The sequence below is a fragment of the Terrapene carolina genome, unplaced genomic scaffold, assembly GCF_002925995.2.
Source record: "Terrapene carolina triunguis isolate 2854851 unplaced genomic scaffold, T_m_triunguis-2.0 Scaffold234, whole genome shotgun sequence".
Classification (NCBI taxonomy): Eukaryota; Metazoa; Chordata; order Testudines; family Emydidae; genus Terrapene; species Terrapene triunguis.
Genome location: NW_020664585.1, coordinates 7,948,259 through 7,969,855, shown reverse-complemented (window position 1 = coordinate 7,969,855; position 21,597 = coordinate 7,948,259). Strand labels below are relative to the sequence as shown.

At 43.6% G+C, this 21,597-nt stretch overlaps 2 protein-coding genes across 6 annotated transcripts in view; one reads left to right on the top strand and one right to left on the bottom strand.

Annotated features, from left to right (window-relative positions):
• RILPL1 (Rab interacting lysosomal protein like 1) overlaps window positions 1-10,662 on the top strand; it is a 34,565-nt gene extending 23,903 nt beyond the window's left edge. The window contains exons 6-9 of one of the 5 annotated variants that reach the window (XM_024196135.2): window positions 1,576-1,668; window positions 6,713-6,800; window positions 8,156-8,204; window positions 9,451-9,483. In XM_024196135.2, the coding sequence (XP_024051903.1) occupies window positions 1,576-1,668; window positions 6,713-6,800; window positions 8,156-8,158 (184 nt within the window). In that variant the 3' untranslated portion in view covers window positions 8,159-8,204; window positions 9,451-9,483. Of the gene's footprint in view, window positions 1-1,575; window positions 1,669-5,254; window positions 5,321-6,712; window positions 6,801-8,155; window positions 8,205-9,450 lie in introns of those variants that run through there. The other 4 variants (XM_024196139.2, XM_024196134.2, XM_024196133.2 and 1 more) reach the window with 4 other exon arrangements.
• Window positions 10,663-18,021: 7,359 nt separating this feature from the next.
• On the bottom strand, window positions 18,022-20,800 carry SNRNP35 (small nuclear ribonucleoprotein U11/U12 subunit 35). Its single transcript, XM_024196106.3, has one exon. It carries the CDS (start codon window positions 20,019-20,021, stop codon window positions 19,212-19,214), a length of 810 nt encoding a protein of 269 aa, XP_024051874.1. The 5' UTR covers window positions 20,022-20,800; the 3' UTR covers window positions 18,022-19,211.
• Between the last annotated feature and the right edge of the window lie 797 nt (window positions 20,801-21,597).

The following is a 21,597-nucleotide window of genomic DNA, read 5'->3' as shown; positions in this document are numbered from 1 at the left end:
AAACCTGTGACCTCTCAATAGCAGAAATTGCAAACAAATGCATACTTTTAAAAGGGAAAGAAATTGTTAGTGCCTGTTGTTCTTTTTTTTATTATTATTTTTTATATATAAAAAATCAGAAAATGGCCTGTTGACAAAGACGGAAATATTTGCACTTTTTTTTTTCATTCTTTCCTTCTTTCCTCCCTTTCTTCTTTAGTGGCAAAATGGAGGGAGAGAATCTGGGGAAGGGAATTGAAAACCCCAACAACCAAAAATCTTAGTTTAAATTTTTTTTCAAATGAGCAACAAATAAATCTTTTCCATACCTGTGGAACAAAATCTGGCTTGAAATTACAACAAAAAAACAACCACCCACCCTGCACACCCTAACTCTTTCAATCAGCTCTTTAAAAAAAAAAAAAAATCGTAAATTTCATGTAGGGACAGTTTATTTACTTACACTCATTTAACATTCTCAGCAAAGCTATATAGGGTCTATATGTCCCTGGGACTGCATACACCTCTAGGTCACTGGCAAAAATCTACTCCTCAGCACATGGCTAGTGCCAAAAATGTATTGCATCTGATACCTGTTCTGTGGCCCAAGGGCAGCAAGGTTATGGTCGCAGTTCAGCACCCAGTGGAGAAGTGCCAAAATCCTAAAACTATCATGACCATTGCCATTAGCATGCCAGTGATTTCCAGTCTCCTCATAGAGGCCAAGGACTGAATGGGCCCTGAAGACAGGAGAGCTTAGCCTCCCCTACAGCTCTGTTTAGACCATCATTTGAGGTATATCAGTAGGGGGGAGACAGTCTTGCTGCTCCCAATGCTGCACCTGTTCTTTGACTAAACCGGGGACTCCTGAGCTGTCAATCCAGCACTTACACAACCTTTTTTTTTGTAAATCACATGGTCAGTTTTCCTCTCATAAATGGTGGGATCCATTAAACTGAGCCTGTCACTCTCCAGGGATTGCTGTATGCTGCACAGCAGTATTCTGTCCTCTTCTGAGTTTAAGAAGCTATTGCAGGTACTTGGGTTACCTGAATGTTGAAGTTTTTTAATATATGCAGTATTGTAGCCATGTCAGATCCCAGGATAGTAGAGAGACAAGGTGAGTGAGGTAATATCTTTTACTGTTCCAATTTCTGTTGATGAGCAAGACAAGCTTTCAAGCTTACACAGAAGTCTGACCTTTTTAATGGCACTCACTGCGTATGATTAACCCTACAAATCCTCCTCATGTGACAGTTATAGAACTCATCTTCTAACATTGGTGACTTGAATTTGAAAGAGTATTGTAAATTAAAAGAAACTAAGGGCCTTATCCACTGCTGATGAAAAGATTGCCACTGACTTGAATGGGTTTGAATCAGCCCCTCAGTTCCTTTCAGTTTACAAAACTTGTTCAGATTCATGAAACTCAGGGTGTGATCCAAACCCACTAAAGTCAGAGGGCATCTTTTCATCGGTTGTGGATCAGGCCATTAGTTTCTTTAAATTTACAAAACTCCTTCAAATTTTATTTTAAATTTCTCCAGAATAATGAAAGAACTAGAACTTAACTGTATTTTTTTTCTCTTCTTAAAGTGAGGAAACAGAAGAAGAAACTAGATCCCCTCAACCTACACCCATAATTAATTCAAAAACCTCAACTCAGCCAGAATCTGGAATCAAACGACTGTAAGTAGCATTCTCTTCCAATGATCTTGAACTGGGCATGTTTCTTGGGGGGTAATTGGGTTGGTTTTAGTTCTGGTTTCTCCCCCCTGACCCCTCCAACCCCATTAATCTTCATTTAGTGATATCACATGCACATGTGTTTTGGAAATAATCCTATAATAAACAGTATTATAAAAACACATTTTAGAGGTTTTATGAAACAAAACAGAACATAGTGCTGATTTAATTCTCGGTGACTTCCTATCTCTGACCGGTTCCCTTCACACACATAATAGGGAGAATAAGTGTTCTGTGCACTTGCATTTATGGTTACAGATAAACTGAGCGCCTATGGTGTGTTACATTCTAATATTCCCTTCTTGAGTACCGTTATAATACTCAGATTGAGTAGAATAGCCTATGTTGTTATGGATTGTAACAGCATATGAGCTAACAAGCTGTTAGCCACAGAAACTCTGGCTCTTATTTGGAACCATCTTGTCAGCCTATTCAGGCTCTGAGGATGTTTGTGTCTGCATATGAAAGTGAACTGCTGGTCTCTCGCCATGGGCTGTGGTCCTATTTCAGGCCTGATCCTGCATTCCTTGGGCACCCCAAATTGCAGCTGAGCCCAATGTAAGATCAGGATGCATTAGGAATGTAAAATTGGGCACTTTTTCACCTATATGCTTGCTTACATTTAGATAGTAAACTCCTTGGGGCAAAGACAGCAGACTCAGCAATGGGAACATGTCAGCAAGTTGCCTCCTCTAGGTCTCACACCTGAGAGCTGTAGAATGTGTTGGTTACGAAAGAAACGAAAGCTCAAGCACATAACAGCTGGGTCTGGAGTTCAGTCTCCTTCCCTTCCCACTACTAAGTAGCCATATTTACAGATTCCTATATCCTGAGAATCTAATTGAGCCTTCAGGTTCAAGCCTTGCCATTTCCCTGTACACACATAGCTGTATACAGAACACCTGCATTAGGTCTAAGCAAAGAGTTAACTCTTTGCTTACTATGTACCCTGTCAGAGGGGGCTTGTCTCTGTTTTTCTGACCTGTAAAGCTCCATGTCCCCTATAGTGGGGTGTAAGTAATAATACTGTGCAGAAAGGATTAGAAAAACAAATTTTTGAATCACTTCATTTGTCAGTTTATCTATTGTCAGCTCACTCTCACCATTTTATTCCAAATATTAGCTTTTGAACCCGCTAAGAGGTTTTCATGTTTTGTGAATAGTATAACTATTTTAACAATGCATAAACTATTTGGATATGCCACATTTTTATTTAGTTGCAAAACTCTCCCATCCTGTCCCTATATGCATATAACCTTCAGCTTCCATATAAAAATAGTGCCTGCACTTACCTAGTGCCTTCCACTGGATGATCTTGGGGGCTGATCCAAACTCCAGTAAAGGTAACTGGAGTGTTTCTATTGACTCCAGTTGGCTTTAGCTCATGCTTATTAGTGCATAGGAATGGGCCATATTTCAGACTGGTTGCTTCAATGACCCTTTATTTTGTATTTGAAAATTATACTTTGAGTTTGACATTTGGATTACTTTTCCTCATGATTATGGTTATGATGCCCTACTTTTATAACACTTATGAGAAGAGCATGTCATGTTTGGACTAGTGGGTTTATCTTGTATGTTCATCTCCATCATAAATGTTCTGTTCCTGTATTACTATTTAATCCTTCACTTTATTTAGTTTGATTCCCCATTTGTGGGGAATGGCCACATAACCAATATAATGGTGACTGCAATTTGTGGATTGGGATTATCTTGAGCAAAAGCGGGACAAAATTGTAAACTGACCACATTTTGTTGCAATGCTAACTGGACATTCTTAGTTTTGGCTCTCTCTGGTTCTAACATACATAGGCAGCATAGGGAGTCATGGCAGGAGAGCATGGATATTTGGAGTGGCTGTCTCGCTGGGTTCTTCCTCTGATTTTTCTGGAGTGCTCTGGAACATATGTTGGGCAGCTGGCCACTAATCAAATGGAAAACTTCTAGACAAATTCAGATCTTTCTTTATCATCTTGCCTTTTAATTTATAATCACCCATATCTAACAGTAGTAAAAGTTAAACCTGTTGTTTTGACTTGTTCCCTTCTTTCAAAAACTCCTTTCACATTTTAATAAATTCCCAGGCTGTCATCCTAAACATAGAGCTCCCCTGCCCATTCTTACTGGGATATGGAACTGTGTACCAAACCTGCTATCTGGGGGAACTGGCTTTCTTGTCAACTGGCACTCTCAACACCTTGTTGTGTTGTTGTTGTTTTTTTTTTTTCCCTGCCTCTTGCAGGGGTGTGTGTGTGTGTGTAGGGGGGGAAATGGGACCCTTTTCTTTTTTTTAATATAATATAAAATGTGTGTGTATATATAAATTTTTTTTGTTTGTTAAATTTGGGATAATTCTTTCCTTATCTTAAGTTAACCAAGACAACAATGGTACTTGAACTTTTTTGCAGCCTCCCTAGACAGAACCCATCTGTCTTCATTGTCTCTCTCATGTCTGGAGTGCCTGAAACTGTGGCACCAGCAGTCCTCCGTGGCTGGGGCACTGTCTGCAGTCCTGAGCTGGGGGGCACTCCAGGACTTCAGTAGTCCCCACATAGGCCAAGGTTCGGCAGGTGCTGGGGGTCTATGTGATTGCCTGAAATGAAAGGAAACCGAATTGCTGGGAAAGAAAAAGGCCCCCATTTCTGTGTCTTCTCCTGCAGCTGCCACTTTACAGCCCCCCACTCAGGTACCAGAAGGAGTAACACAGCCCAGGTAGCCAGCTGCTTCTTGGTCAGGTGAGAGTTAGGGATACAGTTTATCCCTCAAGCTGACAGATCTCTCCTGCTCTAGGCAGACTTTCAGCACCCTGAGGCTATAGCCATTCAATTACCTAAACAGTAAATAAATCCCATTATATCCATTTTACAGATGGGGAAGTGGAGGCAAAAAGAAGATGCAGCCAAATTAATAGACCAAAATACCACAGCTTACCCCAGTGATGCTGCAGGGCTGGGAGACGCAACTGTGGCTGAAGGGAGCCTTAGTCAAGTTACTTAGGATCTGATTCTGCAAGGTGATGAGTCACTCCTGTGCTCCAGGTCCCACTGCCAATGGAAGTTGTGGACACTCAGAACTGCTCAGCACCTTGTAAGATCAGGCCCCAAGTCCCCTGCTTAAAACCATAGAGGGACACTGTAACTAAAGTATTCTACTGTAAACTCTCCAAACCTGCAGTAGCACTAGGATAAGATGTAATAGATTAAAAACACTACCTTAGTACTCCTTTGGAACAGAGCTGGGATTAGAACCCTGACAGCCTTAGCTGCCACTCCTGTTTTCAGACTCTCTCTCAACAAAGCCTAACTAAGAAAATACAGATTTATTGCCATTCTCTTAGGAAAAGCTGTATGTCTGCCTCTTTAAAATACATCTCTTTCCCTTCACTGTGAATACAGTATTATAAAGACACCAGGCATATTCTCTACCATCTTGGATTGGCTCATACAATTGGTGAGTTGCTGCATTTGCAAACAGCTAAGGGAAACAGAAGTTCTGAAATCTACATTTTTTTTTCTCCCTGGGGTTACAGCTTGATTTTTAGATTCTCTACAAGTTTAAAGGGGCACTGATCTCCTGAGATGACCTTGATTTACCAGTAAGTTTATCTCTATTCCTCTATGGCTGCATGTAATGAGAGAACATCTGTCGTCAGCCAAAAGGAGATACTTGTGTGGAAAAAGCATCAGTACTGGAATTAAAAATGCTGGCTCTATTTTGTTTGTACGCTGTACAGAAAGACCCTTTTCTTTAAGAGTACCACACTTGTTTGTTCAATGTAATGCCCGAAGTAGTCTTACATCTTGTTCTGATGTCTGAGCTCTATAGATAACCGAGTGGGCCATGGTGTGTAAAACTAGAAGTCCAAGCTATGGTGAATAATATAACAATGTTTGTTTGTTTTGATTCCAAGAATAGCAGCTACAGCAGCTGTGTTAGGAAGGCTTTTGAGCTGCATTAGGTCACAAGTGAAATGACTCTGGTGATCTCAACTTTATCCTTAACTGACATTAGTCCACAGTACAAAAATAAATTGGCCACAGTTGACAGTATCTGCAGAGGAGAATCCTTAGAACAGCAGAGGGTGTTGCAGGTATGGACGAAGATGCTTTGTGTGGGCCAAGTCATACAGCGCATCTAGCCAAAGTGCTCTCTCATGTTCAGGTGTTTTGAGCACCAGAGTGTACCTCCAAGTTGCATGAATTATATGATGTGCAGTAAAAGGGCTGAACACTTACAAAGAAACTGTCACAGCAAGTCAGATAAAATAATGTTTCTTCTAGCATAGTTGTAAGGCTTTGAAACCAGTATTCTAGCTGCCTGTGGTTGGCATTTCTGCATGTGTATTGATGCAGAACCACTCAGAAGAGAGACATGGGCCCTTTTTAACCAAGTAGAATGCAATGGGGTTTATTTCAAGTCTTCAAATACTTTTTTTTTTAAACTTGACAGTATCAGTTTTGTCACTTGTAATACCCTTAAAACTGTAAAATGGATCATTTCTAACCCTATTTCCTATGCAAATATCCATGGAAAAGCAGTAGCTATTCTATTGTATTGTAGAGCACTGTTTGTATTTCTTAACATCCACCTTCATCCTTCATTTCACCGTTATGTATGTGCCTGTTTCTTTTACAAACCTGTAAACTGGAAAAACAATGTATTCTCATGCTCTGCATTGCTAGAGATTATAATCCCTTGGTGAAGTTACACCAAGGCTGTGTGCTGCATCACAGTAGAAATTTGACCTCTCAGTTATGAATATTTTTAAGATGGCATAACAACCAGATTTTAATTACCGTACTAATTTATCTAACCCAGAAGTGCCAGTGAGCAGGTGTCTTGGGTGCTGCAGATACATTTCTCTCTCTCCCTACTCTCATGTGTGATAATTCAAAGTAACCCTATGTATCTTGTTTACCTGTCTTTTATGGAATGTCTTTTATTTATTACTCCAGTCTTATCTCTGTGCCTGTACTTTTCTGACCAGGATCTTTACAGCCATAATGCCCATGGTAGCAGCTGGATTGATTCCAGATGATCCCACATTGCAGCCAATAAGAAGACTTGTGTCCCTTGTAGGAATTTTTTTTTTAAATGTTTCGTACTGTGGTTTTTTTGTGGGTTCTCTTTTGGTTTGGTTTTTTTGCATGACCCTCATGTACTTTAATATAAGCTGCTGGTTGCATTCTCATTGGCTGACTATAGGATCACAGAAACTCAAAAGCTGCCAATCAGAATGATCAATCAGTACATTTCAGTATTTCAATGCTCAGTCTTGACTATTCTGTTCCATCATTTTTGTCTTAATGTTACCATGCTAAACCAATTTGTCCATTACCCATTAGGAAATTAATTCAATAAGAGCTTTTTAACCAACATCTGTTAATTTTGCTTACTAAACCTGTTTTGTGTTATATCTATCATGACAAGTGCTTTTTAAAAACTGTAATTTTTTTGACCTGCTACAAATTAATTCTACAGAATATAATGGCCGATATCTGTGCTAACTCCTAGTGTTTACTTTATTTATAGGCTGTCATTTACATGTCTGAGTATATGTTAACTGTGGATTTTGGTCTCCTATTGTGTGCTCCACACTATCCAGATTATATGTACTTAAAACAAGTTCTACAACTAGATTCTTGGCTATCAAAAGGGGGCATTGACTACTGCTAATGCAAGTTCTGGTTGAATTTTGATTATTATGGTGATCATGTGAAGTGACCACTATATTGAAGGCTGCAAAATAGTTTTCATTCTAAATTCCTTCCCTTCCCACACAGAAACTTGTAATCTTTCTAAACATTCAACTTTTGGACTGAGAATTTCCATGCTTTCTTGGCCCAACAATGACACTCTAAATTCACCAAAATCTCTTCAGCTGGATTTAGAATAAATAGTTTATATATAAAATATCCATTTTCCTACATCATAATTTGAGAGTAACTCAAATGGCTGAACTTTGACCCTTGAAACTTAGCATGTAAATACAGCTGTCCTCACTGAAGCGTGTGCTTTACTAAATTTGAAAAATGTTAGTTATAAACATTTTGAAAATGCAGGAACAAATATGCACAGGGGAAAGCCCTAGTTAGCAGTGCACTTATGCCAGGAGGACTTGGAATCTGGCCTTTAAAAACAAAAAACCAATCAACCAACCAAAAACAGATGCAGCATAACGAATTTACAAGCTCCGGGGTGACGGTGGCAGGGTAGTGCTGACATATACTTTCTTAGAACAAACGGGAAATTAAATGCAAGACACTGCAATGTTAAGGCTGCAGACTTAAAATCAAAAAGTTAGGAAATGCAAACATTCAGGTCCCTGCAGCAATGTTAACTTGCTTGAACTGCACTCGTGTAGTAGTAGTTTCTATCCTGTACTTAAAAGTAGCTTAATGTAGTACTCATGTTATTGTTTGTATTGCAGTAGTAGAACCTAAGGACTCCACTCGTAGACAAGGACCCCATTGTGCTAGGTACTATACAAACAGAACAAAAAGTCCTAAAAAAAAGAGCACCATAAAAGTGGAAGGATATGCATTGTGGTTAACGCTGAAGATGGTACCTTAACTTTTGCATTTCCCAACAGACATGAATTACATTTTAACACTGCACGAACACCTTTTGCATTTTTTTAATATATGGTTCACTATAATAACAAAAAATTATTTTGCTTAAGCTGATAACGTCTCTGCCATACAAACAAGAAAAACTAATAAACTGATATTTTTTAATTTTATGTAGTATCAGCTTTGCATTTAATTGCGGTTCACGGGCTTATTAAAATGGCTTATCAGTTTATGCATACTATTAACTGAGCACCCACACACTGTGTGTGGGTAAACGATATGCACATTTAATGTGTTAATTAAGACTCTGATCCTGCAAACACTTACATACGTGTTTAGGTGTGTGCTGGAACTGGGCCTAAGGTATTAAAAGTATGCACTTTAAACATTTCTTTAAATGTTTAGTGCAGGGGTCGGCAACCTTTCAGAAGTGGTGTGCCGAGTCTTCATTTATTCACTCCAATTTAAGGTTTCACATGCCAGTCATACATTAACATTTTTAGAAGGTCTCTTTCTCCAAGTCTATAATATATAACTAAACTATTGTTGTATGTAATGTAAATAAGGTTTTTTAAAATGTTTTAAGAAGCTTCATTTAAAATTAAATTAAAATGCAGAGTCCCCCCAGACTGGTGGCCACGACCCAGGCAGTGTGAGTGCCACTGAAAATCCGCTTGTGTGCCGCCTTCGGCATGCGTGCCATAGGTTGCCTACCCCTGTTTTAGTGACTTCTTATATTTATTTCCCTCTCTCCCTCCCACCCCCAACTTCTTCTTTCTACTTAAAAGCATATTGTAGCGTTTTCATGCCAAAAAGACACTATGCCAATTTATTTTGTTTATGGCATGAAACTAATCCTTTTGTTTCATTGTTGTGGGTTTTTTTAATAACTAATACACCCAAACTAAGACTGCACGTGTGTGTAGGTCACAGCATTTAAAGCTTCTTTTGAAGCTTCAGTAACAAAGCAGCTGGAGATGGCAGTGACTTCATCTTGAATAATGTTTGACAAATACTCCATCAGGCTTCGCTGCCTTCATTTTGCAGATGCAAACAGTTTTTTGCTCTTGAAGTTTTGTTGCACCGTGTATCAGTTATCTCAAATGTCTCCAAACCACTAGGTTCTAATTTTGTCTTTTTTACTTTCTGGAAGGTTTAGTTTCTTCTCTCGTGATAAAAAACGCATGCAGACGACACAGAAAAACGTTCACTTCCAGGATACTTTTGGCGAATGGGCAGATTCAAACAAAGATGACTCCTACACCGAACAAGGCCAAGAGGCCCTTCAGCATCTGTGATTAACACTCCAAGCCGTGTTGCTTACCACAGTAGATCTGAACATTCTAGTAACAAGAAGCTTCCATAACCAAATCTGGCAGCTCATTTTTTTTATTTGCCTGGCACATGTTGACGGTTGTTTCAGACCATACTTTTTCAAAGGGATTCCTCAGTGTTTACTTGGCGACTACTCTCCGAAAACGGAATCCAGGCTCTGTAGTAATGGTTATTTATACTCTCGGGTATCGAAACTTCTAGATAACTGGTTTTGTGCTCCATAACAAGTCTGTCTGACTCTTGCATTAACTACAGTAACACAAGCTTCTTTAAACCAAAAAGCCCCCTGTGCCCTTATTAGAGGTTTATTTGCATTGTACAATATCTAGTGGGGAAGACTCTGATACCATGTTTGTTAACTGGGGCGGGGGGGGGGGGATTTTTCTTAGTTCTGTTAATGACACTTTCAAAGAGAGAGTTTGCAGTGTATACACTATTTCCAGGGCAGGTCTTACCACAGCTGTATCCTGTCAAACTCACAGGTTGCAGAGAAACTTCTTGGAACTTCAACTGATAAAAATACAGAAACTGGAACAGCTGTGCGGGACGGTGATTGTATATTCCCCCTTGTTGTTTATAGTGCCTAAAGCATGTAGATACTGATGTACAAGGTGAGTGTGCCTTGCCTTTTGCTCTGAGTTATGCAGTATTAACAGAAAATGAATTGCTCACATGGAGGAATTCTAAACACTCTGCATTTGTTTTCTTCTTCGTACCATGCCCTTTTCCCCTCCACCCCTCCTCTCTATGTGTAATATCAGACCTCTGCTGTACAGGAAATAGATCACTTTCCCACAAATGGCTTTGAACAAAGCCCCAGGCAGCACTTACACAAGTTCTTATTCCCTATCTGAAAACCATTTTAACACAAGTATAGTGGAGGTTTTAAGTCAGATGATAACTCCTTTGTTCTGTGTAGAGACAGTCCCAACCCCCAATCTCACCTCCAGCTCTCCCCAAAATTCTGTTGGGACTGTGGGGACAATAGACTCTAAAACCCCAATCATGCAGGTTATGCCCTAAGCTAACACATGTTATACTGCAGGGGTGCTCTGTATGGAGCCTTGGTTCCATGTAACAGCTTGGAGCAGTGGGGCCTCTCTCTCTAATGAAAATCCCACCTCTGTACACGGATGATCTATGGGAAGGTCTGATCTGAAACTCAGTTGGTGATATAAGCCCATCCCCAATTTAACTGTATTTGAACAACTGAGTAGTGGCCATAAACACCCACTAGCAAATTCATCTGTAAGACAGTTGTTACTGGAATGGGTGCCCACCCAGACCACATTGAGCCACACTCCGAGAGCTGTGCTACCCATTATCCCCCTAATGTGAGAGAGGCCTTGTCCACTCTGTTGAAGCAGAGAGAGAACTATTCTTTGTTACAATGGAGTTTAAGCCATTTTATGGGCTCAGCTGTACTATAGGAAGAGTCATACTACTGCACAGTTCTGCTATCAGTGAGATGTACCTGCATATATTTGCCTATTGGCTTGTCTGCTCTAGAGTAACATTCTTAAAAAAAAAATAATAATAATCCTAGCAGTACTTGCTATTTTAACAGCATAGTGGTTAGACTTGCTTGGACAGGACACCACGCTAAACTACGGCAGCAATCCACACTCCGTGTATACTAAAGCTCCCAGTGTTGTTGACGCTGCTGGATCTGAACCAGTGAGGAAACTTGTAAGCAGAAAATAAGCTTTAGAGAGTTCGTCAAACACTCTTCCCTAGCGTGACTACAAATTTGTCTTCTGAACTTAGACTGGTTTAATACTACTGGTTTGGGATTTTAAAAAAATCCCTGTATGTACAGGCTAGGGAACCTCTGCTCGAACCCATTTATAATTCAGCAGGGCTGGAAAACCTGTTGCATCATGGTTCAAATGCTCTTCTGTTTTGTACTCTAAATCGGAGTGAACTGTGCTATGACGTTGGGCTCTTTCCACTCTACAGGATAACGTCAATGTTCCCCCCATCGTCCCCTGCGCTGGTTGGGCTTTTCAGTTAGGGGCCTACGTGCACTCACCACAGAAACCGCTTACAGGCAGCAGTCTGTTAACAGTTCTAAATGAGGCCAAAGCCAGGTCTACTCTGCAACCTTGTATCCGTATAACTCCATCACACAGGAGTGTGAAAAATCCACACTGCTGAGTAACGCAGTTGTAACCACCTAACTCCCCGTGTAGACAGCGCTATGTCAACAGCAGGGCTTCTCCCGTTGACATAGCGGCTGCCTCTCGCAGAGGTGTAGTAACGACGCCAATGGGAGAAGCGCTCCTGTTGGTGTAGTAGCATCTTCACTGAAGCACTGCAGCTGCAGTGTTTTAAGTGTAGACCTACCCTGACATTGCACATTCCCAGCCACGTCACAGCCTTACAAATTCAAGTACATCATTCCTTAAGAATCCCTCAGTTAGTTCTGTAGTACAACTCCAATAACTGGGTGGTTGGTTATGCTTTAGCCTGTAACGCTATGCCCACACTGCAGCTGGGACCAAGCTTCCCAGCCCTGGTAGATGGACTTGTGCTGGCCGGGCTCAACCTGATGCACTAAAAATAGCAGGGTGGCTTGTGCTGCTTGGGCAGCAGCTCAGGCATTCAAGCAAAGCCCACCCCAGCTGCTGGGTATGAGCTGGAGTGACTAGCCCGAGTCTCCACTAGAACTGCAATGCCCATGCTGCCATTTTTAGCACACTAGCGCAAGCCCCACTAGCATGAATCTGTCTATATGGGCTGGCAGGCTCACTCCCAGAGGCAGAGGGGGAGGGGTCTGATACTTGAAACGCATTCACATTTGAGTATCAGAGGGGTAGCCGTGTTAGTCTGAATCTGTAAAAAGCAACAGAGGGTCCTGTGGCACCTTCTGTTAGTCTTAAAGGTGCCACAGGACCCTCTGTTGCTATTCACATTTGAGATGCTGATAGCACTGTCCAACACTAGCATTTTATGAAGGCTGTGCTATGAAAACAGAACCAGATTTAGACACACTAAAATAACTTATGACCTATATTTCTCATCTTTTAAGAGAAGCCACACCTATAGAAAGTATCTCCACTACCTATTTAAAACGTGGATTGGGCATACACTTTGTTTATACATAGGCCCTTACACAAAATGTGGGAACAATAATACTTTCCCAAGTTTCTAAGATAAGTTGGGAAAATAAATGTAAATGAAACCAGGAAGGTACTGCTATTGTATGATGCATTTAAGACGTAGGAAATCTAGATAATGACCCTTTAATATGTTACTATCATACTTTTGTTCCTCAACTTCAGAAGGAAAAAAAGCAGCTTTCCAAACTGCTGGGAGTTTCCCCTAGTAGGGAAGTGCTATAGTCTGGAGGCAGCACTCGCGTAAGTTATTTTGGACAATTACAGTGACAACACACCAGACCATTGCTGCTCTTTATAAACCAAGTTTGTACTGTATCCTGCTGTGAAATTCACTGTGATGTTCCTGTCAATCCTCTTTATAGCAGTTTATCTGGCACTTTAACAACACTACAGCAATATTAAGCACTGCAAAAATGTAGTAGGTTTACAAACTGAATCCGCAAACCACTTTCAAAACTGATTAAGAGCTGTGACCTGGGACAATAGCAATACATAAACTAATACTTAGCCCAATATCTAAGTGCTTATCTTAAAGAGGAAGTTTCTAGCTCTGTGTGTCAAGCTCGCCCCACAGAGTGGACACCACTGCACTATTGTTGGGCCAAAGCTGCAGCCCATCTGGAACAATGGCACTAAGCAGTTTGAACATCCCCCTTTCATCTCTGTGGGCTGCTACCCCTTGGAAATCTGATTACTACTGAAACGTAACATTAACCATTTCACTCCTGACTCCACAAACAGTAAGAACATAAGACTGGCCATAGCAATTCAGACCAATGGTTCATCTAGCCCAGTATCCAGTCTTCCAACAGGGGCCAGTGACAGATGCTTCAGAGGGAATGAACAGAACAGGGCAATTTATCAAGTGATCCATCCCCTGTTGGCCAGTCCCAGCTTCTGGTAGTCAGACATTTAGGGACAGCCAGAGCATGGGGTTGCATCCCTGACCATCTTGGATAAGAGCCATTGATAGGCCTATCCTCCATGAACTTTTTTGAATCTGTTATACTTTTGGCAATCAAAACATCCCATGACAGTGAGTTCTATATGTTGACTGTGCATTGTGTGAAGAACTACTTCCTTGTTTGTTTTAAACCTACTGATTTCATTGGGTGACCTCTGGTTCTTCTGTTATGTGCAGGAGTATATAACACTTCCTTATTCACTTTCTACATCATTCCGGATTTTACAGACCTCTTATCGTGTCCCTAATTAGTCATCTCTTTTTTAAGATGAACAGTCCCAGTGTTTTTAATCTCTCCATGTAGAAGCTGTTCCATACCCCTAATCATTTTTGTTGCCCTTTTCTGTACTTTTTTCAACTCTACTTATCTTTTTTTGAGATGGGGCAACCAGAACTGCACATGGCATTTAAGATGTGGGTGTACCATGGATTTCTATAGTGGCATTATGATCTTTTTTGGTCTTATCTATGCCTTTCCTAATGGTTCTTAACTTTCTGTTTTTGATCACCACTGCACATTGAGTGGATGTTTTCAGAGAACTATCCATGATGACTCCAAGAACTCTTTCTTGGGTAGTAACAGCTAATTTAGACCCCGTTAGATTATGTGTGTATTACTTTGCATTTATTAAGATTTAATTTCATCTGACATTTTGTTGCCCAGTGACCCAGTTTAGTGAGAGCCCTTTGTAACTCTTTGCAGGCAGTTTTGGACTTCACTATCTTGAATAATTTTGTATAATCTGCAAACTTTTCCACCTCACTGATTACCCCCTTTTCCAGATCATTTATGAATATGATGAACAGCACTGGTCCCAGTACAGACCGTTGAGGGACCACACTATTTACCTCTCTCCCTTCTGAAAACTGACCATTTATTCCTACCCTTTGTTTCCTATCTTTTAACCTGTTAGTGATCCATGAAAGGACCTCCACTCTTTTTCCATGACTGCTTAAGACCTTTTGGTGTGGGACCTGGTCAAAGGCTTTCTGAAAGTCCAAGTACACTAGATCAACTAGATTACCCTGGTACACATGCTTGTAGACCACCCAAAGAATTCTAATAGACTGGTGAGGCATGATTTCCTTTTACTAAGGCAGCGTTGACGCTTCCCCAACATATTGTGTTATCTATGGGTACGTCTACACTTACATCCGGGTCCGGATGTAAGCAATCGATGTTCTGAGTTCGATTTATCGCGTCTGGTTAAGACGCGATAAATCGATGCCGGATCGATCCCGGAAGTGCTCGCCATCGACGCTGGTACTCCAGCTCGGCGAGCGGAGTACGCAGCATCGACGGGGGAGCCTTCCTGCCGCGTCTGGACCGCGGTAAGTTCGGACTAAGGTACTTCGAATTCAGCTACGTTATTAACGTAGCTGAATTTGCGTACCTTAGTCCGAAGTGGGGGGGGTTAGTGTAGACCAGGCCTAAGTGTAATAATTCTGTTCTTTGCTATTGTTTCAGCCAGTGTGCCTGATACTGAAGTTTAGCTTACCGGCCTACAATTTCCAGGATTGCCTCTGGAGCCTTTTTTAAAAATCAGTGTCACATTACCTATCTGCCAATCATCTGGCACAAAGTCTGATTTAAGCGAAAGGTTACATACCACAGTTGTTAGTTCTGCAATACTTGGGTGAATACCATCTAGTCCTGATGATTTATTACTGTTTAATTTATCAACTTGTTCCAAAACCTCTGACACCTCAATCTGAGATGGTTCCTCAGATGTGTCACCTAACAATAATGGCTCAGCTGTGGAATCTTCCTTACATCCTCTGCAGTGAAGACTGATGCAAAGAATTAATTTAGCTTCTCCACACCAGCCTTGTCTTCCTTGAGTGCTCCTTTAGCACCTCAATCCTACAGTGGCCCCACTGATTGTTTGGCAGGCTTCCTGCTTTTCATGCTTTCAGCTAACGCCCTCAGATGGAGAGCAGTCATCTGAAAGTACGTTACTGGGGGAAGAGCTGCTCATTTGGAATAGGCAGAGAGTTGAATATCTACCATGTAGTTTCTTGACAGATTAAAGTAAATGCTCTTCTTTTAAAAGCCAGGTAAGAGGCACAGCAGTCTTGCATTCACTGTGCAGAATCTTTGAGGTTTCTTTGGTCTAACAGTAAATCTCTTCAATAATCTAATAAATATTTCTGATGGACTTTGCTATGTGAGTGTCTTAGGTTATCTGGTGTTGAAATACAGTGTGTAATGCGATCCTGAGTGGGTTCTACTCATTTGGCACATAGCTGAGGGGTTTATCTTTTCTTTACACATTCACAAAGCTTGTACTGCTCCTCATGCAAACAAAGTCTCCTTGAACTAAACTGAGAGGCTGGCAGATCAGTAGAGGGGAAAGCCTGGAGGGGGAAGAGTGCAGATTTGAAGGGGAAGCCACTATAGCAGATTTCTATTGTTCCTGCCTCTAAAACAAACTTTCACAACTGAAATAAGGACTTGGAGACAATGGATCAGATGCTGGAGTCTACTACAGTGCAACCCCCTCTCCCCCCCCCCCCCCCCCTCCTCCCTGTGCAGGAAAATCCTTGGCTGATGCAAAAGCAGAATGGAAGCTCCTGTGTCACTCCTATTCTAGCCCTTGGCTCTGGGTGTCCCTGAGCCACACCAATCCCCAGCTGCCAGAATGGCCTTTGGAGCCCTGGACAGCTGGGCGTAAATTAGGGCCTCTAGGCTGCCCTAATTTACACTAGGGCAGTGATTCTCAAACTTCATTGTATTGTGACCCCCTTCTGACCACAAAAATTACTACATGACCCCCCCCGGGGGGGGGGGTGCTGAGCCCCTCCACCCTGGACTGAAGCCCTCAAGCTTCGGCTTCAGCCTTGGGTGGTGGGACTCGGGCTTTGGCTTCAGCCTGGGCCTCAGCAAGTCTAACACTGGCCCTGGTGACCCCATTAAATGGGGTCGCAACCCAGTTTGGGGTCCCGACTCCTGACCCACAGTTTGAGAACCGCTGCACTAGGGCCTGAACTGGCCTCAAGACTGAGTAGTAAGCACAGGGCGACCTAGGCCAAAGTGTAAACAATGGATGACCATTTGGAACTGTTCTGGTAAGAATATTTACATAGCTGCTTTCAACAGGGCCTCTCCCTACTAAACATGAATATGCTGAGCTTGCTAGAAGCAAAACTACACAGGTTCTAGCACAAAACGCCTTTATCTACCCTACACTTGTAACAGAGGTGGGGCAGTCAGTTACAACTAACAGCTGTAGTGCACCCAGCAACCATTCTCATCCCCAGAAGCAGATGAAAATCAAGGACGGGCTGGGCTTTACTCTTGTTAAGTTCGCGTCCATCTCCATTACAACTTTTAACCATGTTATAGCCAGCTCAGCTGTCGAGGGAGACGGACTGACCCAGAAAAGTATTTTCTTGCTTTGCAAAATAGTTCGGGTGGGCGTAACCTCAGAGTTGTGCTCTCTAGGCAAGAAAGAGAAAATGAGGTGCAAAGGGAGCAGGAGACAAGGAGGGACAATAACAAAATTACAAACTACATAATTCTTGCACCCATATGGGAGCAGCACCCAACAGCAGCTGTGGTGGTACAAAGGGTAGACAACAGGTTACATGGCTGTTGTATTACATTGCATAACTGTCCCACTGGCTGGTCCAGGGACATCATTCTGAAAGCTAGAGCAGGAGTTTCAAAACAAAGGAATACACAGATGAAAGTCTGGTCACTTTGCTTTGATTGGGTGCTCTCCATAGACTTTACATTGGGATGTGCTATAGCCGCAACAGCTGCTGGAAATTAACCTGAGAAGTCATGTGACCTGCAATCTGCCCTCATGTATCTCTATGTCTAGAACATACAAGTTCTGCTAGTTAAAGGGGAGGATTGAATGAAGAAGGGAAGCAGCTCTCCATTAAAAAAAAGATTTCTAAGGCATGTTTCCCCATTGCACCCAACACCAGTCAAAAACATTATTTCTGAACATTATGTCTATCCCCATATCTCTCAAGCAGCTGAATCATTTCCTATCCGTTTTATATTGTGTGAAACATTTGCAAAAGCCGAAGATGATGATTTTACAGATATTTCTTCAATAGGTGACTTCATCAGTCTGTCATATGAGCACATGGCATATATAGGAAATATTTAAGGGCCGGGCTCTCTCATATACAAACAAGCCGTTCTCTCAATAGCCAAGAAGCCTGGACACACCTTTCATTTTGCATCCCACTGAATTAGGTGTGAATACAGGCACATCTGTAAGTCTGGTGTTCCTTACAGAATGCCAACAAGTATCGTGTGGTTAAAATTTTTTTAAACATTTCCTTTTTATTTTCATAGGTACATACAACTTGTACATTCCATTGGGTCTCCCCGCAGCAAAGTATAGTAGAGAACCCACAGCAAACAGTGATTACTGGTTCCTTAACGTTCTTAGAAATGGAACTACATAGAGCCCGATACCATCAGATGCAGTAAATGCAATACTGTGTGCTTTCCAATGCTTTCGTTATTTCCCAGATCCTGCTACCCCTCCGCTCCGCTCTATAAAACACATTAGTGAGACTTTGCGTAAAGAAAACCTCTGAAGAGCAACAAATAAAATAATTGGCTGTGTCTTAAGATCTGCCTTCTAACACTTTTGCTGTGAATGCCCAGTTCTGGCTCTCCTCTTTTTCCTGTAGGACTCCTGTCAATATCTGGAAGGCTGGGACTATAATACCAATGCCAGCTGCAGCCCTCTCAGCTCCAAGCTGAGTGAGTGGGGGAGGGCTATGCTGAATCTAACGCAGGATAAGGGCCCATCTATAGAGGTAAACTACTGAGTAAGGGGGAATCATGTCATAACAGAACTGGGGCTCTGTCCTGTTTATAAGAGATGTTGGCCTTGCCTGTATGGTTTGAACTATGTTAAGGAATCCTGCTACAGTCCTGACCTCCAGAAAGAAAGGAGACAGTCACCGCATGGTTAGAATACACCTACAGGAAGATTTGCTTGCACACAAAGAACAATTTCAATTTTAAATTTAACAAGGTGGGGGTGGGGAATCAAACCAAAGAAAAGGCAGATACCACATAATACATGAGACAGAGAACAAAAGCTCTGTAAATAAGAGAGCCACAACTCAACACAGGTACAGGTTACTGCAGGAGTCATTGTCCCCTCTTTCTGGCAAAACCACCATAGAAATTACCTGAAGGACAATAAACCAGAGACAATGGGCCAGCTGCTCGGCTGGCCCAGCTTTGCTGAAGACAGTGGCTGCATCCAATTTTACACCCGCTGAGGATCTAGTTCCAGGTGATTAGCAGGACTCCTTGCAGGCTGGAAGCACGCAGCAAAGCCACAGGTTGAATCTGTGCCCATAGCTTTCTTAAACCAGAGGCGGGCCCATGCCTGGATTAGAACCTGACCTCAGTTCAGGGTTGTCTGAATCAGAAGGTTTTGGAGGGGTCTGGCTGTAAACTTCCCCACAGTTCATGGGTGTTCAGCTTATCTATAATAAAGGAACTTTCTTCTACCGATGTTTGTCGTCATCTCTCTGCTTCTTAGGGTCTCTCTCCCTGCTCCGGTCTCTTTCCCTGTCTTTTCTCTCTCTGTCCTTCCTCTCTCTTCCTCTGCTCCTTTCCTCTTTGGAATCCCGCTCTCTCTCCCGGTTGCTTTCACCCCAAGCCCACGATCGCTCCCTTTCCAGCCATCTCTTGTCTCGGTTCCTTTCGGGGTCTCGGTCCCTCGCTCTCCAGTCCCTCGCTCCCTCACGAGACCAGCTCCTCTCTCTTTTCTCCCCTGGCCCCTCTCCATAGAAGTCACTTCTCATAGTTGGCAAATTGATGGGCTTTCGAAAAGGCCTGTCCCGCCCTCCAAACCGCAGCTGCCCGGATTCCTTCTTGCCTCCAAAACCACCTCCAAGTCTCCGAGGGATCCATCCTTTGAGGGTCCTTTCCAGCTCGAAGTCCACAAATATCTCATGCTGGTCAATAACCAGCCTGTTGGCATCTCTATGGGCTTTCAAGAGCGCCCGTTCCTCTTTGTACTCTATAAACGCATAGCCCTTGGAAAAACCTGTGACCAAGTCTCTAACCAGACGAATCTTCCTAATGTCTCCATACCTGGAAAAGGCTTCCTTCAGCTTCTCCTCTGTGGTTTGTAGATTCAGTCTTGCTACAAACAGAGTGAGGTGGGGATCTCCTGTAACCCCCTTATTAGGTACATACCGTGCCAACATGGCCCTCCAGATGGCACGGTCATGGGGCTCTTCATCTGTGCCATCAATGCTCCCTGCTTTGAGGGGGTCATACTCTTTTGCTATGGGCGCCCACTCGTTCATTTTCTAGAGGGAACACAAACATCAAACACACTCCAGCATCACTGCTAACATTCTGTATAAACGTTCACCACTACAGGTGAATTGGAAGACACAGTTAATGAGGATACTTGGCATTTGCCTATAGCACTTTCCATCCCAGGATCACAAAGCACTTTACAAACATGAATGAACTTACAACACTCCACCACAGGCTGATTCCCATTTTACAGAGGGGAAAACTAGGACGCAGAGAGTTCAGTTCTTAGCACAGATTCATCGGCTAGCACTCCTCCTGGATAGGCCGTGAGGGGCACAGAAAACCCTAGACATCCTGCATCCTCGCTAAAAAAAACCATTAGACTTTGCAGAAATGACAAAGAATCCTTCATAAGGTTAATTAAAACAAACTCCATTGGAATCCTCTTTTCAACTAGACTCCCCCAAGCTCTGGCCCCCTGTGGAAGACAATTTGCTCACTGTGGAGGTGGGGAGCATTTGCTTCCTGGTGTGGGAGGAAGCCTTGCATTATCTGGATGTATTTTAGGGGAACATCCTTCCGATGCTCTGGTATTGGGTGTTTTTAAGCGAGTGTAGAAAGAGGCCGGATGCCTCCCACCACAGGCCGCTCAGTGAGGGGGCCACAGGCCACGTGCTTCTGAGCCCATCTCAGCCCCCCAGCTGGGCTTTGCAGACTTCGCCCCTTCGCCTGCTGCAGCGTGCACAACCCAGCAGCCAGCTCGGCTCCTTCCTAGCTTTGCCCTCGAGGTCTCACGCGCTGCCAAGAACCCGGGGGACGCTCAACCCCCTCCCCCCAGGGTCCCCGAAATTAGTCAGCACACCCCTCCCCCACCTTCCAGCTCAGGCCTAGCACATCCCCCCCCCCCCCAGCTCTTGGGCTGAACCTCCCCTAACAGCCCCCACCCAGCCCCTCTCTCCAGCCACCCGGGGCGGCCATATAGACATCTAACGCCCCCTGAGTGCAGGCGTCTGGTGCAGGGGCCGGGCCCAGTCACACCGGGCCTGGGGACTGTTAGCACCGCCGCCATCTGCCCGCCCGCCCACAGCGGGGTTCCCAGCCCGTCCCCGCACGCTCACCGCCGTGTTTCGTGTCGTTACACCGGGCGCGCTTCTCTCCGCCCACCGGCTGCAGGTCCGCCCGCGGCCGGCTTCCCGTCGGCAGGGGCCGATTCGCGCGCGCAAACCACACACGCCTCCACTTAGCGAAATCCCGCGCGGGGAGGGGCGACTTGTGCCAAGCGCGGCTCCGCGGCCGGGCCCGGGAATTGGGCGAGGGCCGCGCGCGCCGGGCCCGCGCTGCGCCCCGGCCGGGCCAAGCCCGCGGAAAGTGGCGCTCCAGAAAGGCAGATGCGTTTGCCTGCCTCAGCCCGGCCCCTGGGGGAGGGAAGCGGGCTGCAGATGGGTTTGCCTTGCTGACCCCCTGCTGGGGGGTGGAGGGGGCTGGCTGCAGATGGGTTTGCCTTGCTGACCCCCTGCTGGGGGGGGGGGGGTGGCTGCAGAGGGGTTTGCCTTGCTGCCCCCCTGCGGGGGGGGGCTGGCTGCAGATGGGTTTGCCTTGCTGACCCCCTGCTGGGGGAGG

Bases quoted from the DNA above. Each gene is read 5' to 3' on its own strand.
- SNRNP35 (XM_024196106.3), bottom strand. From the start codon at position 20,021: ATGAACGAGTGGGCGCCCATAGCAAAAGAGTATGACCCCCTCAAAGCA.